The 24,119-nt window shown below is 33.0% G+C and overlaps 2 protein-coding genes across 2 annotated transcripts; one reads left to right on the top strand and one right to left on the bottom strand.

Annotated features, from left to right (window-relative positions):
- Window positions 1-3,197: 3,197 nt before the first annotated feature.
- Window positions 3,198-15,708, bottom strand: LOC106707695 (FHF complex subunit HOOK interacting protein 2A-like). Its single transcript, XM_045682145.1, has 13 exons — window positions 15,570-15,708; window positions 15,344-15,484; window positions 14,654-14,875; window positions 13,636-14,058; window positions 12,088-12,281; window positions 11,128-11,233; window positions 10,831-10,993; window positions 10,101-10,222; window positions 9,264-9,418; window positions 7,516-7,641; window positions 4,624-4,714; window positions 3,593-4,161; window positions 3,198-3,349 (listed from the first exon to the last, which is right to left on the bottom strand). The coding sequence occupies exons 1-13, from the start codon at window positions 15,612-15,614 to the stop codon at window positions 3,238-3,240; spliced, it is 2,469 nt and encodes an 822-aa protein (XP_045538101.1). The 5' UTR covers window positions 15,615-15,708; the 3' UTR covers window positions 3,198-3,237.
- Window positions 15,709-16,174: 466 nt separating this feature from the next.
- Window positions 16,175-24,104, top strand: LOC106721772 (septin-interacting protein 1). Its single transcript, XM_045682143.1, has 13 exons — window positions 16,175-16,208; window positions 16,301-16,412; window positions 16,529-16,672; window positions 17,045-17,244; window positions 17,804-17,923; window positions 18,140-18,309; window positions 18,843-19,026; window positions 19,778-19,981; window positions 20,446-20,663; window positions 20,901-21,097; window positions 21,819-22,037; window positions 22,788-22,951; window positions 23,659-24,104. Exons 2-13 carry the CDS (start codon window positions 16,307-16,309, stop codon window positions 24,055-24,057), a joined length of 2,325 nt encoding a protein of 774 aa, XP_045538099.1. The 5' UTR covers window positions 16,175-16,208; window positions 16,301-16,306; the 3' UTR covers window positions 24,058-24,104.
- Window positions 24,105-24,119: the final 15 nt, after the last annotated feature.

Raw genomic sequence — 24,119 nt, 5'->3', positions numbered from 1 at the left:
TGTATGAAATTAAGATTTTTCAATAGATAAACTATTCCGACTTAACTTTCGATGGATTCTTAATTTTTTTTTAATATAACATCATCAGTCTCACTTGAAAATATAAAAAAGTACAAAATTTTCACTTATTCAATCATATATTATATTTTATTTTAAATCAGTTATATGTTCCCATTTTTAATTATTCTCGAAGTTACTTTTATTTGGTTAAAAAAGGGATTTTCTAGTAAAATAACTAATATATCAAAAATCATATTATAATTAAAGTTAAATATAAGAAATCAACATATTTCAAGTTTTCTATAAATAGGAAAAATTAACATAAGTTCCTTTCATTTAGTCAATGTTACGATAACTTCATAAATAAACATCCATTTTAGATACATTTATTAAATTTGAATAAAATTACAAAATAATTAAAACCGGTTATAATAAAAGGGACAGAATATTAAGTCATTTTAACCGATATTTATCAAGTTACTGCAGCCCGGAATTGGGTTGTCGATTTTGTTCGCTACTATTTCTTACTGTAAAAATGACAATGAACTCTTACTTTTAGACATTAAATTGAATTCAAGTGCCTAATGTTTTTCAATGGGTAAAATTTTATGTAAAGTCTAACCAAGAATATTGAAAATTCTGATCTTGGTGCGGTTCAATTGGTTTCTTTATTTTATTGCTACTCAAAGTAATTAGTTCCATATCTGAAAATATAATATATTTTTTTTTATATTCCTGATCAGTCTTTTTATAAACTTCTGATAGTTAGTACAATCTGTATTTATTCTGGTAATTAAAAAAATATAATGTTGTTTAAAGTAAATACAGTCGAACATGTATACGTGAGATGTTAAAGAACCACAATATTTCTCTGGCTTAGTCTCTCTGTAACCTAAGTTTCTCGCTTATGGAGCCGGAAAATACCTTTTTTTATATGAAAAGATGGCAAACGATCAAACGGTCACCTGAATTCACCACAAAAGCGAAGCGACCGTTGCCCATAGACATCCGTAAATGCAGATGCGTTGCCTACCTTTAATCAACGGAGAAGGGGACGCACAGAAAGAGAATTTCCCTTTCCTTTGCATCCACTTTTCCGCCAAATCCATTTCCCCTTCCCATCCTTACTTAATAGGAAAAGGGGTGGGAAAGGAAAGAGGACTAAAATGAGTCCTCCGGCACCACACTCATCAGACTGTACTTGGAATTACTTCCACTTGATGCCTGTCTTCTGTGAGGTCGTGGTATTTCACTGAGCGAGGACAATTCGTGCAACAGATGTTGTTGTTGTGGGATCTACCACTGACAAAATCTCTCTCTCGCTTATAAAAGTTTCTCACTTATCCAGGTTCGACTGTTATAGTTAACAAGTAGTAACAATTTTACGAGAGTTATTTAAAACTAATGTAAGCTAGTTTTAAATAACTTTAAGTATATAGATATGTTATATACTATATTTATGTAGGTACGTTCTGTGATTTGAGTGCAGGAGGCTTGGAGAAGGAAATTATTATGTTAACGCCATTTTACAAATATTTTTAACACGTTCACTGCTGACTTTTAAGTAATAAACTTGAATCGTTGGCATTGAATGTGTTAAGTCAGATAAAACATTATTGATTCATTTTAAAATGGGAAAATAGACTATTCGATTATAAGAAATCGATTCGAAATTTGTGACAGATTTAGTTTGACATTCAAGACCTAATCTAAGATACCATCGTATATTTATTTTTTAATTTTTTTTTAAATGAACTTGTTTTTTATTTATAAATGGCGTCAAATATAATCATTTTGTTCCCGTGAAGTGAGACACTCGTAAAGAATTCCATGTTTGTAAATAGTTTTAACAGTTTTTTTTGTTTAAAGGTTAATGAATACGTGTTTATAATACATTATTTAATTTTGAGAAAATATAATCATCATTGCATTTTAATGTTGTATTATTTAATTATCCAATAAAATAAGGTTTCAAATATTTCGCGATTAGAGCACCATCTCTGGAAATAAAAAAAAAATCTAATTGACCACAGATTTTTTTTAAATCAAACAACTTATTATTTCGTATATTTTTATTCAACGGATAAAACATAGACAATTTTATATTAAACTGTGAACAATAAACATTTTTGTGCAAAATAACTTCTCTATTGATGTTACTTAAATTAGATTAAATTATAAATGCATTTATTTATATTTTATATTAATATATAAAAATTAAAAACCAATATAGAGTTGAAAAAAGCTGTTTAAGATGAAAACAGGCTAAACTTTACAATAAAATAAAATAAACCTTTAGCATTACTTTTTCAACTTAATAATCCACATAAAAAGCACAGATAGTAAAATAATGTTGCCATATTTATTACGTTGTCATATTTTTAAAGAAAAAATAACATATGTACAGGATTTAACAAAAAAAATCAATTGGTTTAGACTAGAAAATTACTACATGTGTTTTATTTCTAAAAAGATAAATATACACAGCCTAACATGATTACAAATTCTTGAAAAACATATTTCAGATTTGTAATAGCCAATAAGAAAAAATCTGTTAACTACATCATAACTTTTTCGTAATTTTTAACACACATTCATAAGGAATTATTTACATTACTTTACTAGATAATTTAATTATTAATAAATATTAAAATTTAAATAAATTAAAACAATAACAAATATAATTTAACCTGTACAAGTGACAGTTAAAGAGACGGTGATATTTTTCTCGCTTTAAAAAGTTTCTGAGTTCTCTCGCTTACGGAGACAGTCAGGAGACTGACTCTCGCTTATCTAGGTTCGACTTTACACAGTTTTTGCCAAGTAAAAAATAAATAAAGAAACATAATGAGTGAACAAAGCAATTTTAATTTTCTCAAATTAAAGCATCCATTTAATAAATATTTTCTGATTTGAATTACAACAAACTTTACAATTAGACATAAATTACGTAAATATATCTTTCATAAATATTTAATATTAAAATTACACTGTTTTTTATAGCAATTTTATGCAAATTTATGTCAAAATTTTTACAAGAAAACTTTATGATTTTTTTTCACGTAATTTTAATAATTTAAAAGCAGTCATTAATATTTATAAAAATATACAAAAAGCTCTAACGATAATACTTTTATAAGCAAAAATTTCGACTTGCAAATAACTATAATGTACTTTTTAATGCATTTTTTATTTCAATAAATAAATATTCGATTATATTTTATGATGGTAACACTTTCATCTATGCATATGCATGCCATGCTGGTATTTGACGAAGGCGATAGCGGCCAGTTCTTTGCAGAACTCTTCTAGAACTATTAAACTTTCAACTAGTTGGTTGTGGTCACCGCTGGAAAAAAAAAGTTTTTTTTCTTATCTGTTATTTATTCGTAACTGGCAACACATCTGATCTAAGAAAAGTCACTATGGATTGAATTATTCAGTTTTCAATTCATTAGTTTTCAAAAATATGATTTTTTGAATAGTTTTTAGCCAATAACTGGATGTCAAATTTTCTAAATATATTTCATTAAAAAAATTGTCTATGACAATGTGAAGTCACGTTAAGATAGAAAACAAAAAAAAAACAAACCTCTCATCATAACTAGGATCCTCACTCATCAGTTGAAGTCTGGTATTTTCAATTACTTTTTTATAATTCTTTATCCGAGGGATCTCCATAGTCAACTTTTTAGCTAGATCTTGTAAAGTCTTGAACAGTGTCTGTGTCTTTTTAGCGGTAGGTAACATAGGATTTAATAAATACTCATGTAAATATGGATACGGCATCAAAGCCAACTTTGATATTATAGACGTAAGGTGCAAATTCACTTGATATGGTCGAAGATGCATTTCCGAGAGAAGTTTAAAAAGCATTCTAAAGAAGGGACCTTCATCGAAATCTTCTTCCGTCACCGATGAAGTTAGATCTCGTGAACGAATGACTAGTTTTTGTGAGAAACATTCCGTCTTGTCTCTGGTATCGCCGTTGTCTCTGAGCCAAGGCTCCTTATTATCTATGGTCCGATGCAGAGGTCTGAATGCCTCGTCTAGATGTATGTCGGCCTCAGGCCTGCTATCATAGCTGTGTGTGGAACTTGCAGTATTATCTATATTATGTTCCGTTGGCCAACTGAATGTTGATGTTATTTCTAGCCAGAGCTAAAAATAAATTTTATTAAAATATGTGACTCTTTTATCCATTTTTTTAGTTTTATATAATCTTAAAACTAACCATTTTCCTCTTCCGTTCTTACTTCTATTTAATATCACTAAAAATATTTTTAAGAAAAAAAACTAACTGATAATTTGTAGCGTAAAAACTCAAAAACTACTAAACTGATTTTAAAAATTCTTTACCCTATGATAAGCTCTTCTATCATCAAGTAACATAGGCTTTATACCTAAGCAAAGCCGGGCTGTATATACTACTAGCTATCGCTCGCGACTTCGTCCTCGCGGAATTAAATAAAAAATATTGGTATTTATGTAACTGTGTTCTTCCAGACTATACTCTACATATATGCCAAATTTCATGAATCGATCCGTTCCGAAGATGTAAGAAACCGATCAAATATCCATCCATCCATCCAAACATTCGCATTTATAATATTAGTAAGATACCTGATAATGTCTCTGAGCGTCGTGTATGTAATGCTCGTAGTCAGCGCCGACGGGATCCGACAGCACAGCGCGCGGCAACAGCAACAGGAAACTGAAAATGTACGGGACAATCAAACTACAGACTTACAGACAAACTGTTTAATATCTTCATATATACAAATACTTAACACTATCAAAATAGCAAATTCCAAAAAAGATTGCTATGTTTTTGTGACTCTGAATTTACATTTATGACATTTGTAATAAGTAATTTTGTGACATTATGATGATCTTTGATATTTCTACATATTTTGTAGGTTAAAAATAGATTAGTAAGATTCATTTAGATTTAGTAATAATTCATATGCAATTCATCTAAAGTTCATTTGCAATCCGTCTCAAGTTGGTATGCAATCCATCTCAAGTTTATTTGAAATCCATCTCAAGTTCATTTGAAATTCATCTGAAGTTCATTTGCAATCCGTCTCAAGTTGATATGCAATCCATCTCAAGTTTATTTGAAATCCATCTCGAGTTCATTTGAAATTCATCTGAAGTTCATTTGCAATCCGTCTCAAGTTGGTATGCAATCCATCTCAAGTTTATTTGAAATCCATCTCGAGTTCATTTGAAATTCATCTGAAGTTCATTTGCAATCCATCTCAAGTTCATTTACAATTTATTAACGTACAAAAATTAGATTGCATAATAAACGCATTTATATTCCATCATAATGGCTTAGCAAAGATCATCATAAAAGTCAATTTATATTAATAAATAATGTAAAATGAAAAAAAAAAACAAGCAAAAGTAAAAAACAAGAAACTTTCGTTATGTGTTAAATATTATAATTTTTTTATAAATCTGTGATATGTTACCTTCTAATTAGTATTATATTACGTTTCAATAATAATAAGCGAATTGTGGCAAATAATTAAACTATAAACTTTTAAAGTTAGTTTTTTCTAAAAAAAAAGTGCATAAAAAATAAAAGAAACATAAAAACTTTATTTGTAAAGAGAACATACAAATAATAACAAAAATCACTGTAAATTAGTTTTCTTTTTTTATAAAAAAAAATATACCTCAAAAATTCATCACAAATCAGTTTTGATTCTTACCCCCAATATTTTTATACGTAATATGTTATTTTCAATAGGCTTAAGAACATAAATTTTATCAAACTCTATAAATAATTATTTTGTACTAAAAATTAAATTTTATTAATAACTAAATGGCCAATATTTTCTTACTGTATAAGGCAAATGCCTTCACATATCACAAAAAAAAAAGTTTTACGTAAATTACGTAAATTAACTACCTATAAATGATTATATTATTATCTTATAAATAACATACATTTAACTTTTTTTTTTAAATTCAATGTTATACAAAAATATGAGCAAGAAAATCCTGTAAAATATTATTTACAAACGATATAACCCTAAATAATTATTTGTTAATTTTTTGCCCCGAACCACAATAAAAAAAAGTATTTTAAAGTTTTTTTTAAATTATAGCCTCTGTTTAATCTATGAAATATTTATTCTATGGTAATATTATCTGTGGTGTTTTGTGTATTTTCGTCCGCCATTATTTCTTCTATTCGTAGTTTTAGTAGTTCAAGACGCCTAGAAGTTGTAAAAAAGTTTTGTTAAGCAGTTAATTGCTAATTAATGTTATTTTAAAGTTAGTAGTTTTAAAGCTAGTACAAATTTACATTTTGTGATTTATACAGTAAATTATTCAATATATTTACGGATGAATTTTTTTAACGGAAGAAGCAAAAAGAAGAGGTTTCTCAAATTATTTGTATTTTTTTCTATCTTACATACATACATATATTTAGATGTATTTTTATTTTATACTAGTTATTCGCGACTCTGTCTGCGCGGAATTAAAAAAAAAAATAAGTAGCCTATGTGTTTTTCCAGACTATGATCTATGCCAAATTACATCAAGATGTCTTGACCCGTTACAGCCTACCTTCGAACATCCATCTATCCATCCATCCAAACATTCGCATTTATAATATTAGTAAAAAGAAAAATGATATTGATTTTTTTTGTGATCCGAATTTTAATAATAAAACTAGCTATAATTTAATACATTAAGTTAGAAAAATTTAAACACAACATATATATATGACGTCCGAGTTCCGTAACAAATTTTATATCTTTTTTTACTGTTAATTAGGTAAAAAATTTCCTAATCGATTAATCGTGAAAATCGAGTAACTCGACTTACGATCCTTTCATTACGTTTTTTAATGACAGCTGTCAAAAATGACATTTCGGAAACAATACCATATACAATGTATATTTTAAAGCGTAAATATCAAAAAGTAAAAAACGAATAAAATGTGTTAAACATCACGCTATTACGCTTAGGAGTCGAGCTGAAAGGTAAAAAAAAATGCGAGCACAGATAAAAGTTGTAACGGTTAATATTCTTTATTATAACTTGTATGAAAATATTGCTATCTCTCTTATTTTTAGTGAAACAAACAGAGATAGCAATAATATTCAATATAACGTTATTTTAAACTAACTTTTACCCGCGACTCCGTCCGCGCGGAATAAAAAAAAAATGCACACAAGATAAAAAAGTTCCTATGTCTGTCTCCTAGTTCTAAGCTACTTCCCCATCAATTTTCAGCTAAATCAGTTCGACCCATCTTGAGTTATAAATAGTGTAACTAACACGACTTTCTTTTATATATATAGATAGACTAGCTGTCGCCCGCGACTCAGTCCGCGCGCAGTTAAAAAAAAAATGAAAAATAGATGTTGTCCGATTCTCAGACCTACTGAATATGCTCACAAAATTTCATGAGAATCGGTCAAGCCGTTTCGGAGGAGTACGGTGACGAAAACTGTGACACGAGAATTTTATATATTAGATTTATCTTACCTATTAATAACTCTGTGAATGTTCTCCATCTCGGGTTGTTCTTTTGTGTCAACTCCCTCATGCTGCAGGATGTCATTGATCTGCTCATTGACGTGGTCTTCATGCTGGAGTTGTTTCATCGCCTCCCTGAAATACAACGTCTATTGACTAAAATCCGTTTTTCATTAGTGCGACTAACTTTGAGCTCTTTCTATAGGGTGTCTCAGTAAGAGTGCACTTTTTAAAATTGGAATATATTTTTTTTCGTGCAAGTGGCGAGTCTGAAACTTTACAGTTGTCACCTCTGTTTATTCCGATTATTAAAAAAGGTGCGCTTTTCGAAAGAACAACGCGTTATAATTGTGAAAACTTATTACAAAAAAGAGGAAAAATTACAGCCGAGAAAGTGCACCTAATGCGTCAACCATTCGAAGAGTGATCAAAAAATTGATATGATAATAAGAATCCTTTGCGCAACGTACCGGTCGGTCTCTGAAAACATTGCTGCTGTAAACGAGAGTGTCGCCGAAAATCCGAAAACATCAATACAACATCGTTCTCAACAACTTAAAATTTCACAATTTTTCGAAAAAAGTCATTTTCTCCGATGATCCATATGGATCCATGAATGGCTTAGTGAATACACAAAATTGTCGAATTTGGGACTCATAAAATTCTCATGCAATCCATGAGAAACAAATGCACCCCACAACGAGTAACTGTCTGGTGCAGATTTTGGTCAGGCGGCGTGATTGGACCTTACTTTTTTGAAAATGAGGCCGAAATTGCAGTGACTGTGAACGGCATTCGTTACAGGAATATGATTACGGACTCCTTGTGGCCTCAAATGAACGGTATGAATCTGGACAACATGTGGTTTCAGCAGGACGGCGCAACCAATGTCGTCTCGTCATCGTCGTCGGTGAGATACAGCCACATATCTGTGCAAAAGTCATGGAAAAATTCATGAAAAGAGTAATGGCCTGTCATCGGAGCCGTGGTGGTCATTTGCCAGATTTTTTATTCCATATTTAATCGGAACATGTCTTCTTTACAATACAATAAAAATATCACAACTCTGTCATAAAATACTTGTTTTTATTTTAAAATGAAAAAGTGCACTCTTACTGAGACACCCTTTATAAGCATTTAATTTAGCACTAGGTGTACCCCGTGACTGTCCGAAACGAATTAAAAATAAACTTAATTAGTAGCCTATGTTTTCTTCCAGACTATATTCTGAATGCCAAATTTCATCCAGATCCGATGAGCCATTCTTTCGATAACTGCTAACAAACATTCATCCATACATCCAAACTTTCACATTTATAATAGTAAATAAGATTTCCACTTCTTAAGCAGCTTGTAACTGAGTAAAAACGAACTCAATGGATAATCATAAAAAAATCTTTCCGATTGAAAAACACAACTTACAATTACAATTATTTGAAATAAAAAGTCAATGTCAGCGCCTTGGAAGACATTTCTATGGCACCCATTTTTTGCGTACTTTGGAGGGAGGAGGGGGGGGGGAGTTAACACGGTTATATGAGACAGAGAAGTCTTGGAAGACATTTCTATAGCTTCCACTTTTTGCCCACTTTTGGTGGTAGAGGGGAGGGTTAACAGGGTAAGACAGTGTAATTCGCAGTCGTCAGGCGCCTTTTTCCGCCCAGCGCCTTGAGCTGTCGCCCAAATGCGCCTAATTCTAACATAAGTACACACTAACTACTTTATAGAAATTACTATTGTTCTAAAATAATTCCTACCTATTCCTCTCCCTCTCCCTAGACAATGACAGATCATTCAGTCTATCTCTCTCGTCATCTTCCAGAAGAGGCTGAGGTGAATAGTATCCTCTTGAACACACACGGGAAAGTACCAATCTGTTGATACTGTGCTCTGTTCCTTTCTCTATTATTGTCTGGAAAAAATATAATTTTTAAATTAAATTTACTCTATTATTTTTATTTATAGTCTATAGTGATATTATACAAAATAAAAATTTTGATTATCTGTTTGTTTGTTTGTTTGTAATAAGCTCTGAAACTACTGTAACGATATGAAAAAATTCTATCACTGTTGGAAAGCTAGAGTTAGAGCGTCGGTGGCTCAGGGGTTAAGCACTTGAATTGCAATCTGCAGGTCATAGGTTCGAATCCCGTCATGTACCATTGTTTTTCGAGTTTCGATTTACATATGTACATTTATCCGTCGTTCTTACGTTGAAGGAAAACATCGTGATGCTGCACATATCTGAGAAGAAATTCAATGATATGTGTGAAGTCAACCAGCACTGGGCTGTGGTTGACTATGACCTAGTCACACCTAACTTAGGGTAGACACCCAGCCCCTCAGTGGGGACTTATAGTGAGCTGTGATATTGATGTTAAGAAGCTACACTATACCTGGATGACATAGGCTACAATTTCTAGATTTTTTTAAAATTTTACAATGACAGTTGTGATAAACTGTTAACATAACATACACATAGAGCTAGAGACCTCTGTCTAACAAGCTTTTGAAGTAATAACGAACATATTTGTACAAATATAAAGCATATTATATCTTATCATAGTATATTTTTTAACTACTTAAAGAGTTACCTCGAAAAATCTCAATGTTTCCAAAGTAAGATCATGATCTTCACTTAAACAGTTGTTAATGAGAGACAACAACAGCGGCCATTCCAACATCTCACCTTCACCAACCAACCAGTTAGAGAACTCTGTAACAACACGCCTTAACTTCTATCAACTAAATTCGCCAAAATAGCGAAATTGCCCATAGATATCTGTAATTTCAAATGCGTATCTTTCATTACGCATAGAAAAAGGATATTTTCTCTACTTATGTGTCTTCCCAGCTCTGTTAAATCCACTTCCCCTTCCCATTCTTTCCTTATAAGAAAGTGGTGGGGGAAGGGAAATATTACTAAAATTAGTACTCCAGTATGCACAATCATTAGACTGTATGAGGAATCACTTCCACTTGAAGCTCGTCTTCTGTATGGTGCAACAGATGTTGCTGTCGTCTACCTCTGTTAAGATTCGAAGAGAGACAAATATATAGGAAATACATAAGTTTATCTCGCTCTGTGAATGACGAGCATTGTTCGTAATTCCGGATTAAACTAGCTGTAGCCCGCGAATTCTTCCGCGCGAAATTAAAAAAAAACGTATAAGTAGCCTATGTGTTATTCCAGACTATGTTCTAAATCTGTGCCAAATTTCATCAAGATCTGTTGAACCGTTCTGGAGATACATTCAAACATCCATCCATCTAAACATTCACATTTATAATATTAGTAAGATGAATCTAGACAAATACACTTACCATTGATTAATTCCTGTGAATCAACGACACGTAGACACTTAGCGAGCAGTGCGGCCGCCAATGTGGCGCTGCGAGCACTGCCCAGTGCCAGCTCACCTGCAGCCTCCAGGAACTGCGCACGGAATGTTCTAGACAAATGTGCTGCGATAGATGGATGACATTCCTGAAACGAAAAAAAAACTATCTATACATCTTCACGAAACATCTCTCACTGTTAGAAAACTGAACAGTTATCAAAGTATATAGTCAATTAATATATTTAATATTATCAAATTATATCAAGAATACATAATTTACCTTCATCAATGTATCACAGTAGTCGAGCCACGAGAAGAAACTTGTCAGTTCACGGTAGCCATTGAATTTATTGTAACCTTTGTCACCAAAATCTTGCGCTACATACCTGACAAGTAACAAAACTATGTCAAATTCACATATCTTTGAAAATTAAAAGTAATTCCCAGATTTTAACTTAATAACTAAAAATGGTTATTGTGAAAAAGATAGATATATGCTATCGCGGACTTTTATTTAGCACATTTAAAGAGCTACAATTCGCCATACATCATTTTTATGTAGGTCCTATAGTTTAGCCTACGTAAGCGCTGAAAGCAAAAATGTCCCTAATTTTCGCAACAAATTTTGAAGCTATATTCCAAATCTACTAGTCTTCTAGTTATTTAAAAAAAAAAAAAAGGGACCCATCTGCAAGCACTTCCTTTCGATTAAAATAATTTTTATCAAAATCGGACCACCAGGGGCGGAGATTCGCAGTAACACATTAAAAAAAATCAGTCGAATTGATAACCTCCTTCTTTTTGAAGTCGGCTAAAAAAATAGCAGTGATAGACGCCAGCAACAACAACATCTGTTGCACGAATGGATACCACCCGATGGAAAACCACGACCATACAGAAGTAATTGCATGTACAGTCTTATAATTGTGTTTGCCGGAGGTCTAATTTTAAACCTCTTCCCCATCCCACCCTTTTCTTGTTAAGAAGTAATGGGGGCCTTACAAAGGGTAAGACATTGGAAATGTCTTCTTTCTGTGCGTCCCCTCTGTCAATTAAAGGTTTGCCTTACACCTATACCTTTATCAAGATTATACATATACTTATCCAAGATTAATTTTAAGAACATCACCTAAAAGTTAAAATCTGACTCGAAGGACAAAAGCCACTAAAATTGTGAATTATACGTCCATAGATATTGTTTTATTGATAAAAAAATACAATGAAATATAGAAAAACTCACGCCCAAGTTATATTCAAATGGTCTACATCATTAGGATCAACGTGTGGCGGTATACTCTTGTACTTCTCAGCCAGTTTGTCTATGATCGTCTCACAAACTGGGCTGCAGCTTGTCACCAAGTTGGCTATATCATCCTCCGGCAGTGATGAAACTATCATTATACCCTCACATGCTCGCAAGACCACTTGGTTGTCCTAAAACATCTCACAATCTTACAATTTATAAACTAGCTGTCGCCTTAGACTCCGTCCGCACAGAATTAAAAAAATGTAATAAGTAGCCTATGTGTTCTTCCAAACTATGTTCTATATCTGTGGCCAATTTTATTAAGATCCGTTGAACCGTTCCAGAGATAACTTCAAACAAAAATCTATCCATCTAAACATTCGCATTTATAATATTAAGATGCGCATGTTTGGATGGATGGATTTTTGTTTGAAGTTATCTCTGGAGCGGCTAAACGGATTTTGATGAAATTTGGCACAGACGTAGGACATAGTCTGGAAGAATACATAGGCTACTTATTAAGTTTTTTTTAATTCTGGGCGGACGGAGTCGCGGGCAAAAGCTACGTTTAATAAATCAACTTAGACCAGGGCATTGCAAAGTGGTCCAGAGACCTGGGGCCTACGGAAAACCCTTCAGAGTTCTACGATGGAGGGATAAAATTATGAGTTCACAAGTTTAAGAAGAAACGCAGGTCAACAAGGATAAATTATTGGAATCTGGACTACCAATCTAACTCTATAACCCTACTATCTTTTGCCCGAGACTATGGAATTAAAAAAAAAAACTTAGTAAGCCTATGCATTCTTCCAGACTATGTTCTACATATTCTAGAGATCTGGTAAGCCATTTGGTTACACAAACTTTCTCATTTAATATATTAATATTTTATTAAATACAAATTAAACAACATACTGGTTTTCAAAGTTGCTTAGAAATCACAGTGAAATTATAATACATAAATAAAACCATATCTAACAGTTATTTGTAAGAAATTACGATATATTTTCATAATACTGAAATATAAACTGTTTGTTATCAAGTTACAAAACTTGTAAATTTAATGACAAAAGATAAGATAAGGTTCACATATAACATGTAACTTTGATGTGAAACAAACGGAAATACACTACTATTCTTCAATTGATATAACTTGTTTTATATGAAAAAATATTACACTAAAATGTTTAGTTGGATGTATAGATGTTTGTTAAAAGGTATCACCAGAGCAGCTCAATTGGTCTTGATGAAATTTGGCGTAGATATAGAACATAGTCTGGGAGAACACATAGACAATATCAAGTATTTTTATTCCCTGCGGACAAAAATTAGTGATAAACTAAATAATTAAAATAGGTAATAACAAAGTTAAGATTTATATATGACAGACCTATGATTTAATTAAAAATTACTTTAGAAAAATGGCACTTTGATATATAAAGGTTTATCATCTCTTCTCTAGTATGTTAGATGTCTATGGTTTGTCACTTAACATCAAGCAATTATCTTTATGTACAATAACATATAATCTTATATACTTACAGCACTATTCAAATAAGACAGCAACAGATCAATCAATAGAAATTTATCATTATCCTCGTACACCGTTTTCTGACTTTTACATGATGCATTATCATCGGCAATAGAACTATTAGATTTCGTAACCGCACTATCTTCTTTAGAATTATTTCGAACTATAGATATATTTCTCATAGGATTTGGCATCATTTCAACTTCAAATAACGGATTCTTTTTTGGCATTTGCACTTTGCTTTTCAACGGTATAAGTTTTTGTATATCTTCAGGTATGCTTAATAAACTTGATTTATCTTCTACAAATGGTGTTGTAAAAATATTAGCAAGACCGGGCTCTTTCCTGACAAGTCCACAAAGAGTCAGTAATAGTTCTACTTCTTCTCTTTCTGTAGGCGAAGCAGGATTTTCATTGCATTGTATTAACATCCTCTGTAAATTAGATTAAATAATAAATATTTATTGGTTTTTAATACTATTATAGATTTTTCCTTAGCACTAGAAATATAAAGGAAATAAAAATCTGAATTCAATAAGGAAGAAATTAAAAGAGTCTAATGTATCAGTCTAAATAAGGTTTTTAACTATATAATAAAAACAAAATAAAGTTATCATACTAATATTATAAACTACCTTTTACCCGCGACTCCGTCCGCGCGGAATAAAAAATAGAAAACGGGGTAAAAATTATCCTATGTCCGTTTCCTGGTTCTAAGCTACCTGCACACCAATTTTCAGTCAAATCATTTCAGCCGTTCTTGAGTTATAAATAGTGTAACTAACACGACTTTCTTTTATATATATAGATGAGAAAGTTTAAATGGATGGATGAATGTTTGTTAGAAGGTTTCTCCACAACAGGAGAATGGATCTAGCTGAAATTTGGGATAGATGTAGAACATAGTCTGGAAGAAGACATAGGTTACAATTTTTTTTATTCCACGCTTATGAAGTTGAATCATTTAGTATAAAATAAATCTTATACAATTATAAAACTACCATACACAAGTAATCCAATGTGACCCACCTGTAAAGGCCTAAACACATGTGCACTATTAACACAAGGTTGTCTTGTCCGTCTGAGTAACGCAGTCCCAGTGGTCAAGGCTAGTGACCTTGCCCCAGGTGGTCTGTCGGCCGCTGCAAGTGCTGTTAGAGCATCCAACCAGCATATTGATCTCTGCACTACAGCCTCTAAGCATGGACCAACAGTACCACCTTGCTGTTCCTTCTCTTCATCTACTATAAGCTAGAAATAAATGCTTTTGTTACCACAACTTAATTCACATAAACTAGGGGTAAGTATACTTTATCATGTTATAAAAAATTGGTATATGAAAAAATCTAATGGCATGAAAAGTGTTGGATGTGGTTAAAAGACAATATGTCTAACTTTGGTAATAATATATTTACTGTGTTGTTAAGAATAAAACTATTCTGAGCTTAGAGTTACCTTAAATGAGAGTAAATAGTTACAAAGACATGTTTAGAATAACAACTTATCATAAAAAATTACTTTGGGTTGCAGAGATGTGGTTAGTATTTAATGTTATAAAACATTCACTATGACATATTTGCCAATACTTATGTTAGGAAATATTTACCACAAATATTTTAAGATGTAATTTATGTTGCATAATAAACTAGGTAAAAGATGAAGGTCGCGAATGTCGATCAAACAATGGAAATGACCATGAAGTACAAATAATAAGCAAACCTGCAACATCTGATGGAAATGATGAGGAATCCTTGTATCTTCTATATGGATTTTATTGCAATCGTCGTAATTCTGATAGAAATGAATTATCATTTTCCAATGGTATTGAAAGTCCTCTAATCTAGAAGCCGGTGGCGCAAGCTAATATGAGCAAAAAATTAGGGTATTAGTCCTTTCGGCGATAGAAAATTAAATTACTTTTATTTTCAACAACAATGAAACTTACTACGTCCGCAGCGGTTTGTAAAACATCGGAAAATCTGCTAAGCATCTTAGCTGTTGCAATTTACATTACATACAATTAACTGTTTATTAGATGAATAAATTTAATAAATGTTTTGGTTCACAGCATTTTACTTTATTACGTCAAAATCGAAGAACACAAACTTGACAAAATGGTAGAATGGAACGTACATCCAGTATCCAATAAGAAATACTTTTATGATTTCTATTTATTTTATTCACAGTTTAATATTTACAATAAAGTAAAATAAAATAATATTTAAAGTTTCTTTAAAGAGAATAGATTAATGAGAATACATATTTATCTGGACAAAATCCATGTTAATGCGCTGGGGCCCGTGGCAGTATGTATCGATAGTCTTCGCTTTGATTTTATCAAAATGTCATTGTTGATTGTTGTTTGTTGTATTGTCAATGTTAAAAAATGACAGTATAGGATACACGATACATAACAATTAATTAAAATTTTGCTAGAGTTTTACCAAGTGTTGTTTGTAATTGTGAATGACATTGAATTAAATTTTATTAATAATAACTAGTCTAACGTCACTAAATATTTAGTATTTTAGTATTCATTATTTATACTCCAAGTAGTTATAAATTAAGATTAAGTAACTGACCTGTACGTGTGGACACACTACCATTATGTTTTAGAAAATAAAATATATATTTTAATGAACACTTCTTGATCTTGTTATTGTTTTTAAAATATAGTGCAAGATGTCTGACGACGAAGTAATACGTTTCGAAATAACTGATTATGATCTGGACAATGAATTCAATCCGAATAGACAGAGAAAAGCTAAAAAAGAGCATCAAATTTATGGTAAGTCAATAAGATACAACATTTTTTGATATAATTTTATCATAAAAAGTTTCAAAGTTATTTGTTTTCTGTATAGATATAGATTTCAGTAATAAACATAACATTGGCATTTTTAGGTGTTTGGGCAAAGGACAGTGATGAAGAAGACAATGAAGACAATATAAGGCAAAGGTCTCGTAAACAAAAAGATTTTACAGCACCTATTGGGTTTGTGGCTGGTGGGGTACAGCAAGCAGGAAAAAAGAAAGATCCAAATAAAGGTAACTTCAAATTAAGACACTATAAATGCGAATTTTTGATGGATGGATATTTGTTTGAAGGTATCTCCAGATTGGCTCAATGGACCTTGATGAAATTTATTGCAAATGAACATACTCTGGAAGAACACATAGGCTACTTATAGAGATCTTTTTTTAATTCCGTGGATGGAGTCGCAGGCAAAAGCTAGTTTATTTCCTAAAAACAGAATTACACTTGTTTATGTTTTAACATAATTTGTAACAAAAACATTATAACCTTAATTAAAAATTACTGAAAATTTTTAATAGTTACCATGTTGCTTAGACTTTTTAAAGTGAAATTCATTCCTTAATTTAATTTTATGGCATAAATATATCTGGTTCATTTCACAGAATTAGAATCTAAAGAAGCATCAACATCCAGACCATTGATAGTTGATAGTTCTGATGAAGAAGCAAATGATGAACCATTACCTACTGACACTGCTGGAATAAGAAGACAAGGTCAAGGACTGAAACCAGCCAACCTTGGTGGCAGTGTTGGAGCATGGGAAAAACATACTAAGGGCATTGGTGCTAAACTACTCCTACAGGTAATAAGAGTATCTTTCATTAAACCAAAATACCTTTGACAAAATACTTTTGACAAAAAAAAAAATCAAATCAAAATTAATAGGATATTTGGTTTAAAAAACTTTAATCAATTTAAATAGAGTATTTTTGAAATTTACTTAAGTAAAATACATGACGTGAGACTGTAAAGCCTTTGTCCATTTTTTAAATAAAACTGTCAAAGTTACGTCAAAAGTAGTGGAAAATCTGACCTATTATAAGAGATTTTATTAGATTTAGATATGCTACATTTGTTATACTCATTGTCTATTTTATATGATGCAATAGAAAGGGAGGTCATTGGCTCCTTAAATACAGGTGAACCTAATTAAGGAGCCAAGGCGATACTGATGTTGTTGATGCATTAAAGAATCTTTATTATATTTATTCAATAACTAAACTGTGAAGTACCGCAACTTTTAAGTTTGGCTAGTAAGTCCTTAGATATAACTCTATTCGCCATAAAAGTTGCAACCCCCAACTTGACGGTACATAAACTTTAGAGTTTAACCAAAAATTGTATTAATAATTTCTCTACAGATGGGTTATCAACCGGGTAAAGGTCTTGGTAAAGAACTTCAAGGTATTTCTGCACCAGTGGAGGCGACTGTAAGGAAAGGGCGCGGTGCTATTGGAGCTTATGGACCTGAAAAATCAACTGTAAGTAGAAATGTTACATTTTAAGATTCAATTCTATTACTTGGGTGAAATAGCATATGTATATATTTTTTTTCAATTCTTGTGGTATGTGTTTATTAAGGGAATAGTAACATATTGGGGTGTTAAATCCTAGGTCTAAGTTAGGTTTTAGTATTTTTTGATATAGATAAAATAAATATTATTTAATCTAACTTAGAATTACTTTATTTTTTTAAGCAAAAAGCTAAAAAAGAAGAGGAAAAACGGCTTAAAGAGAAAGAAGATCAAGAGAAGGGGACCTCAGAGAAGAATTACAACTGGAAGAAGTCGCACAAGGGACGTTACTTCTACAGAGATTCAGCAGATGTGATACAAGAGGGTAAACCTACGATGCATACTATTGGCAGGTACTTCTAAAATATTTCATTATCAGCGTCTTTGGAGAGAAGAACAATAATTTTTCTAATGCATGCATTATATGAGTATTAACCATAGAGAAACTGCAAAAGAATTATAAATTTTTAAGGAGTTAATTTTTTAGGTTCTGCTTTTATTATTCTTTTCCATTGACCTTTTATATGATCTTCTAACATCCTTAAAGTCTAGCTACCGCACTCAGAGAGGTTAATTGGTCACAAAAGGATTCTAGGTATAAGTGAGTACGACAGATAGGCATTTTAGTTTTTTTTTTTTACAGCGTTGTGTCGCTCTCTCTTTCCCCTGACATTTTTGGTCGGAGACTTTTTACATCTTTATAAATTTTTACAGTTACATTTTTACATTTAATTTTAACGTTTACAATTTTAATTTTTTTTACATTTTGAATCATACTATCAACATGGTTAGCGTGATGGTGCTTTACTCTGGGTATGTAAGAATACTCAGGCATTTTAGTTTATTCCACTGATACTTATGTGACGTTATACATATTGGTACACAGTAGCGAGCTGGCTCGTGTACCAGTGATAGATATGACGGGTAAGCAGAAGCGTGTACTGAGTGGATACCACGCGCTGGCGGCCGCCGCACCTCGCTACGAGCATGAGCCACGCCGTCAGCTGAGACACTTTGCCGCTCCCCAGCTCACACACAACTTACAGCTCGTCGTTGATAGCTGCGAACAGGTAGCTATAATCTAGTGGCATGCTATTAGAATCTAACATTTAACAGTGATAGACGCCAGCAACAACAACATCAGTTGCAGGAATTGTCCTCGCTCAGTGAAATACCACAACCACACAGAAGATAGGCGTCAAGTGGAAGTAATTCCAACTACAGTCTGATGAGTGTGGTACCGGAGGACTAATCTTAATTCTCTTTTCCTTGCCACCCCTTTTCTTATAAGGAAAGGATAGGAAGGGGAAGTGGATTTGATGGAGATGTATAGGAAGGTTAAATATTCTCTTTTTGTGCGTCTCCTCTTTCGTCGTAGGAGGAAGGCAACGCATATGCAATTGCGAATGTCTATGGGCAGCGGTCGCTTCGCCATTTCGGCGAATTCATGTGGCTCTCGTTTACCACCTTGTAATATAAAAAAAAGCAGGAAATGAGGTAAAAACCTCCTTCAGTAAGCAATATTTCCAGAAGAACATGACCAGATCAAGTGTTTGACTTCAATTTAGTATGGTATGGTTCAGTAGTGCCATAAATAGTAATGGGATATTATTATTATTAATTCGTGGAAACCCGTACAAACGGTCTGCGCTTGCGGCTTCAACTTAGCATTTGATGTAAATTGAGGGCTTAAATATAGAAAAAATGGGATTATATATTGTTGGTTTTACTTAGTTAGCAAAAGATAGTATATTCTGGTTTGTTTATAGTTATTTTTGTGTAACGTATGTGAAATCGTATATATTGTAGTAATATTTATAGGACATCATCCAAAATGCTCGTGAACTTCAAGCGGCAGAAGATGAAATAGTAGTACTAGAAAGAGACTTGGAAGATTGCAACATAAAGTTACAAGAGCAGGATGTGGTGATAGAAAAAGTGCAAGCCATCACTCACAGGATAGAAGAGTTGAACAAACCTGATCTATCTCTGGAGAAATGTTATGAAGTTTTAGAAGATTTGATGGTATGTCTTCATAATTTCATTAGAAATCAGAGATTTTACACGTCGACTGTTTTTATAAGAGTTGAGGGTAGATAAAAAAGTAAACTATATAGAAAATAAAATCTATTGGTCGAAGTTAATAATTGGTTCGAGGATTATTTTAATTTCTTTGTACTTTGACCTTCTAAACGTAAATTTTGTTTTTTAAATGCTTAAGATATTTTTTAAGTTTGTTTTTAAGGCTTCTGCATATACTCTTATAGTCTAAGATAGTATTGCCACTCTAGTCCATTAGACGCATTGCTAAGTGAAATTTATATACTACTTGTTTAGTATTGTATTTTCCAAATATCTTAACTGCTCAGAACATCGTACTACAAGTACAAGTTGTTGCGCAAAGGGAGGGATGCGCAGCGCACAGATGACTTTAAAATGCCAAGATATTTGAATAATGCTATACTATATTATGTTAATTTTGTTTCTAGGAATCATTTCCTTTGGAATACGAAATGTTCGGTTTGGGTACAATAGGTGGGACTATAGTGAGTCCATTGATCAGTGCACTGCTGGCTCAGTGGGAGCCGCTGCAGTGTCCTGACGAGCCTGTACCAGCGTTCCTCAAGTGGAAGAAGTTGTTAACAGAACCAGCGTACAACAGTCTGCTCTGGCAACACTTTATACCAAGGATTACGTCTGCAGCTGAGTTAGTTTGACGAATTTTTCAGTTTTTATTTTTTAAAGTTATCTACACTATTCTCTATCTATTTGATTGTTTGTTTGTATTGAATAGGCTTCGAAATTCATTGTTGGGAAGTTACACTTTCCCCGGGTGACATTTTTTAATTTTGTGTGCATGAAGTCGTGGGCAACTGCTAGTTTATAAATATTGTATGAAATAAGAAGAATGAGGTAAAGATTTAATATTTGTGTATACTTGCAGGGTGTGGAACCCCCGAAGACCGGAGCCGATGTTGGCGGTGTTCGAGCGGTGGGCAGCGGCGTGCCCCGAGTGGATCCTGCAGACGTGTGCAGCTCGCAGTGTGGTGCCGCGCCTGCTGGCCGCTGTGCGAGCCTGGGACCCCACAGGGGACACCCAGCCGCTGCACCACTGGGTCCTACCTTGGCATCAGCTAGCCGGTAACTGATTAAACCCTTTTTCCACTATTTATATACAATTTTCTTCAAGGCTCAAATCTTGCTTCTATTATTTTAAAGGAAATAGAGCCTTACTGTGAAATTTCTCTGATATAACGCTTTTGTTAAAAATCTAGCTGTCGCCCGCGACTCTGTCCGCGTGGTATTAAAAAAAACATAATATGTCCTATGTGTTATTCCAGACTATGTTCTAGAAATGTGCCAAATTTCATCAAGATCCGTTGAGCCGTTCTAGAGATACATTCAAACAAAATCTGCAGGTCCTGGGTTTGAATCCTGCCATGTATCAAAGTGTTTTTCGATTTACATATGTGCATTTCCAACGTTATTACTGTGAAAGAAAACATTGTGATGCTGCACATATCTGAGAAGAAATTTAATGATATATATGTAGTCAACCAAACCGCATTGGGCCAGCGTGGTTGACTATGGCCTAGTCACTCCTAACTTTGAGTAGGCTCCGAGCTCCTCAGTGAGGACATATAGTGAGCTGATGATGAAGATATCTCAGAACACCTTACTGTTTGATCGCACCCAGATTGTAGGTAAAAAGAGTAAGGTAATATTCACAGGATATATAATTAAATTCAAAATTAATGTCGTGTGTAAATTTAATTTCAAATTTCCATTGAATATGACTATACCAAACTGACTCAAAGAGTTAGAATCAGTTATTACATCTGTTATTTGGTGACATTTTCAGGTAGTGAGTTGAACACGAGCACATATCCTCTGATCCGGTCTCGTCTGGCGGCTGCGCTGTCAGCATGGCATCCAGCTGATGGGTCTGCCCGAGAGCTGCTGTCAGCATGGCGCGGCGCCTGGGGCCCGGCGCTTCGCCCCCTGCTGCAGCATCACGTGCTGCCCAAACTGGAACACTGTCTGCAGCATGCACCCATTGAACTGGTCGGCAGAGAGAATAGTAAGTCACCATTCTTGTTGAAAGTGATTTTCAATGAACAACTTTATGACTTAACAAGTTCAGTTGCTTTGCTAGTTCAGTAAAATATATGCATTATACTTGAGAAAGGAGAAGATATTGTTAAATTTAGTGACACGAAAGTACTGAGCCTAAAATGTATCTTGGTTGCTTATAAAATCTTACTAATTTAATTATGATGGATGTTAGAAGATATTAGACTCAAGGAATATAGTCGAACATAGTCTGGAAGAACACATAGGCTACTATTTTGAATTCCATGCAGATGAAGTCACGGGCGACAATTAGTAATGATATATTACTCTATATCAATATTTTCAAGCCTTATATCTATATATATATATATATATATATAAAAGAAAGTCGTGTTAGTTACATTATTTATAACTCAAGAACGGCTGAATCGATTTGACTGAAAATTGGTGGGCAGGTAGCTTAGAACCAGGAAACAGACATAGGATAATTTTTACCCCGTTTTCTATTTTTTATTCCGCGCGGACAGTCTCGGGTAAAAACTAGTCTATATATATAAAAGAAAGTTGTGTTAGTTACACTATTTATAATTCAAGATCGGTCGAACTGATTTAGCTGAAAATTGATGGGGAGGTAGCTTAGAACTAGGAGACGGACATAGGAACTTTTTTTATCTTGTGTGCATTTTTTATTCCGCGCGGACGAAGTCGCGGGTAAAAACTAGTTATATATATAATATAAGTGAATGTTGTGTGTCAGCCGCGTGGTCGTGGTGCGTGCAGTGGGTGGAGGTGGCGGGTGCGGGGGGCGTGGCGGCGCTGGCTGCACGCGCGCTGTTGCCGCGCTGGCTGGCCGCGCTCGCCGCGTGGCTCAACACTGCGCCGCCGCACGCCACTGTACTCAACTCTTACACCAACTTCAAGGTCAGCTCGCACCTCACACCACACACTATAGCAATCAAGTGTACTATTTAAAACATAAGCATTGAAGCTTATTTGGAATAGTTACAAAAATATTGGTACATTAATTTCAAACATCTGCTAATATTTTGAAATATATTAGTATTTATACCATAGTTTAGATCAGGAATTCCCAAAGTGGTTGATATCGAACTTAAAGCATTGCTAATTCACACTCTGTCCTCAGGCTAGGTTTGTTCTTTTTATGTAATAATAATAAATAAATAAATAAATAATAGATATCAATTCTTTTGATCTAAGTCAGAATAAAAAATAATAATAATAACAATAATTGATCTTAAAATTAGGTAATTTGGCTTTGGAAAAGTATGTCTAAAATAGTTTGAGGATCCCTGATTTAGATTGTTTTTGGAAATCTATGAACTATGGTGTCCTTGTCGATGGAACAATTTTCAGTCATCCCTCTCTTGTGTTATCATCTTTACCTCTTGATACTGCTTTATTTACTTTTTTTATTATTATGATAAACGACATCTCCAAACTCTTGGTCTGTACTATTTTTTGCACATATTTCTTATACTAAATTACAATAATAAGTTTCATTTTTTTTATTTGCTTTTTTAAATACTTTTAATATATATTGGTATATATAACTTTATCTATTATATGTAAGATAATTAAGGTAAAAAATAAAATGTAAATTTTTCCAGAAAATGTTCCCCGAAGAGGTTTTAAAAGAGCCAGCTGTTCGTGACGCTTTCCGTAAAGCGTTAGATATGATGAACAGAAGTACTGACATTGACACCGTGGAGCCTCCCCCTCCTCCTCGCTTTACCCTTCCTGATACCAAAGAAGTGTCAAAGATCAACGAGATATTAGCCGTTACCAACCCACATAAGAGTTTCTCTGAACTTCTAGAAACTAGGTGTATAGAAAAGGGGATAACTTTTGTACCCATACCGGGGAAGACCAGAGAAGGAAGACCATTGTACAAGATTGGAGCGATGCAATGTTATGTTATAAGAAATGTTATTATGTACTCGGAAGATGGTGGCAGATCTTTTGGACCGATTGGTATGGACAGATTATTGAATATGGTTGAAGAATAAATATGTAAATTATTAATTGTAAACTATTTTATTGATTAAATTAATAATCGAAATATGTAGAA

The sequence above is a fragment of the Papilio machaon genome, chromosome 18 (assembly GCF_912999745.1).
Source record: "Papilio machaon chromosome 18, ilPapMach1.1, whole genome shotgun sequence".
NCBI classification, from domain to species: Eukaryota; Metazoa; Arthropoda; class Insecta; order Lepidoptera; family Papilionidae; genus Papilio; species Papilio machaon.
This window is presented reverse-complemented; position numbering and strand designations above follow the sequence as displayed.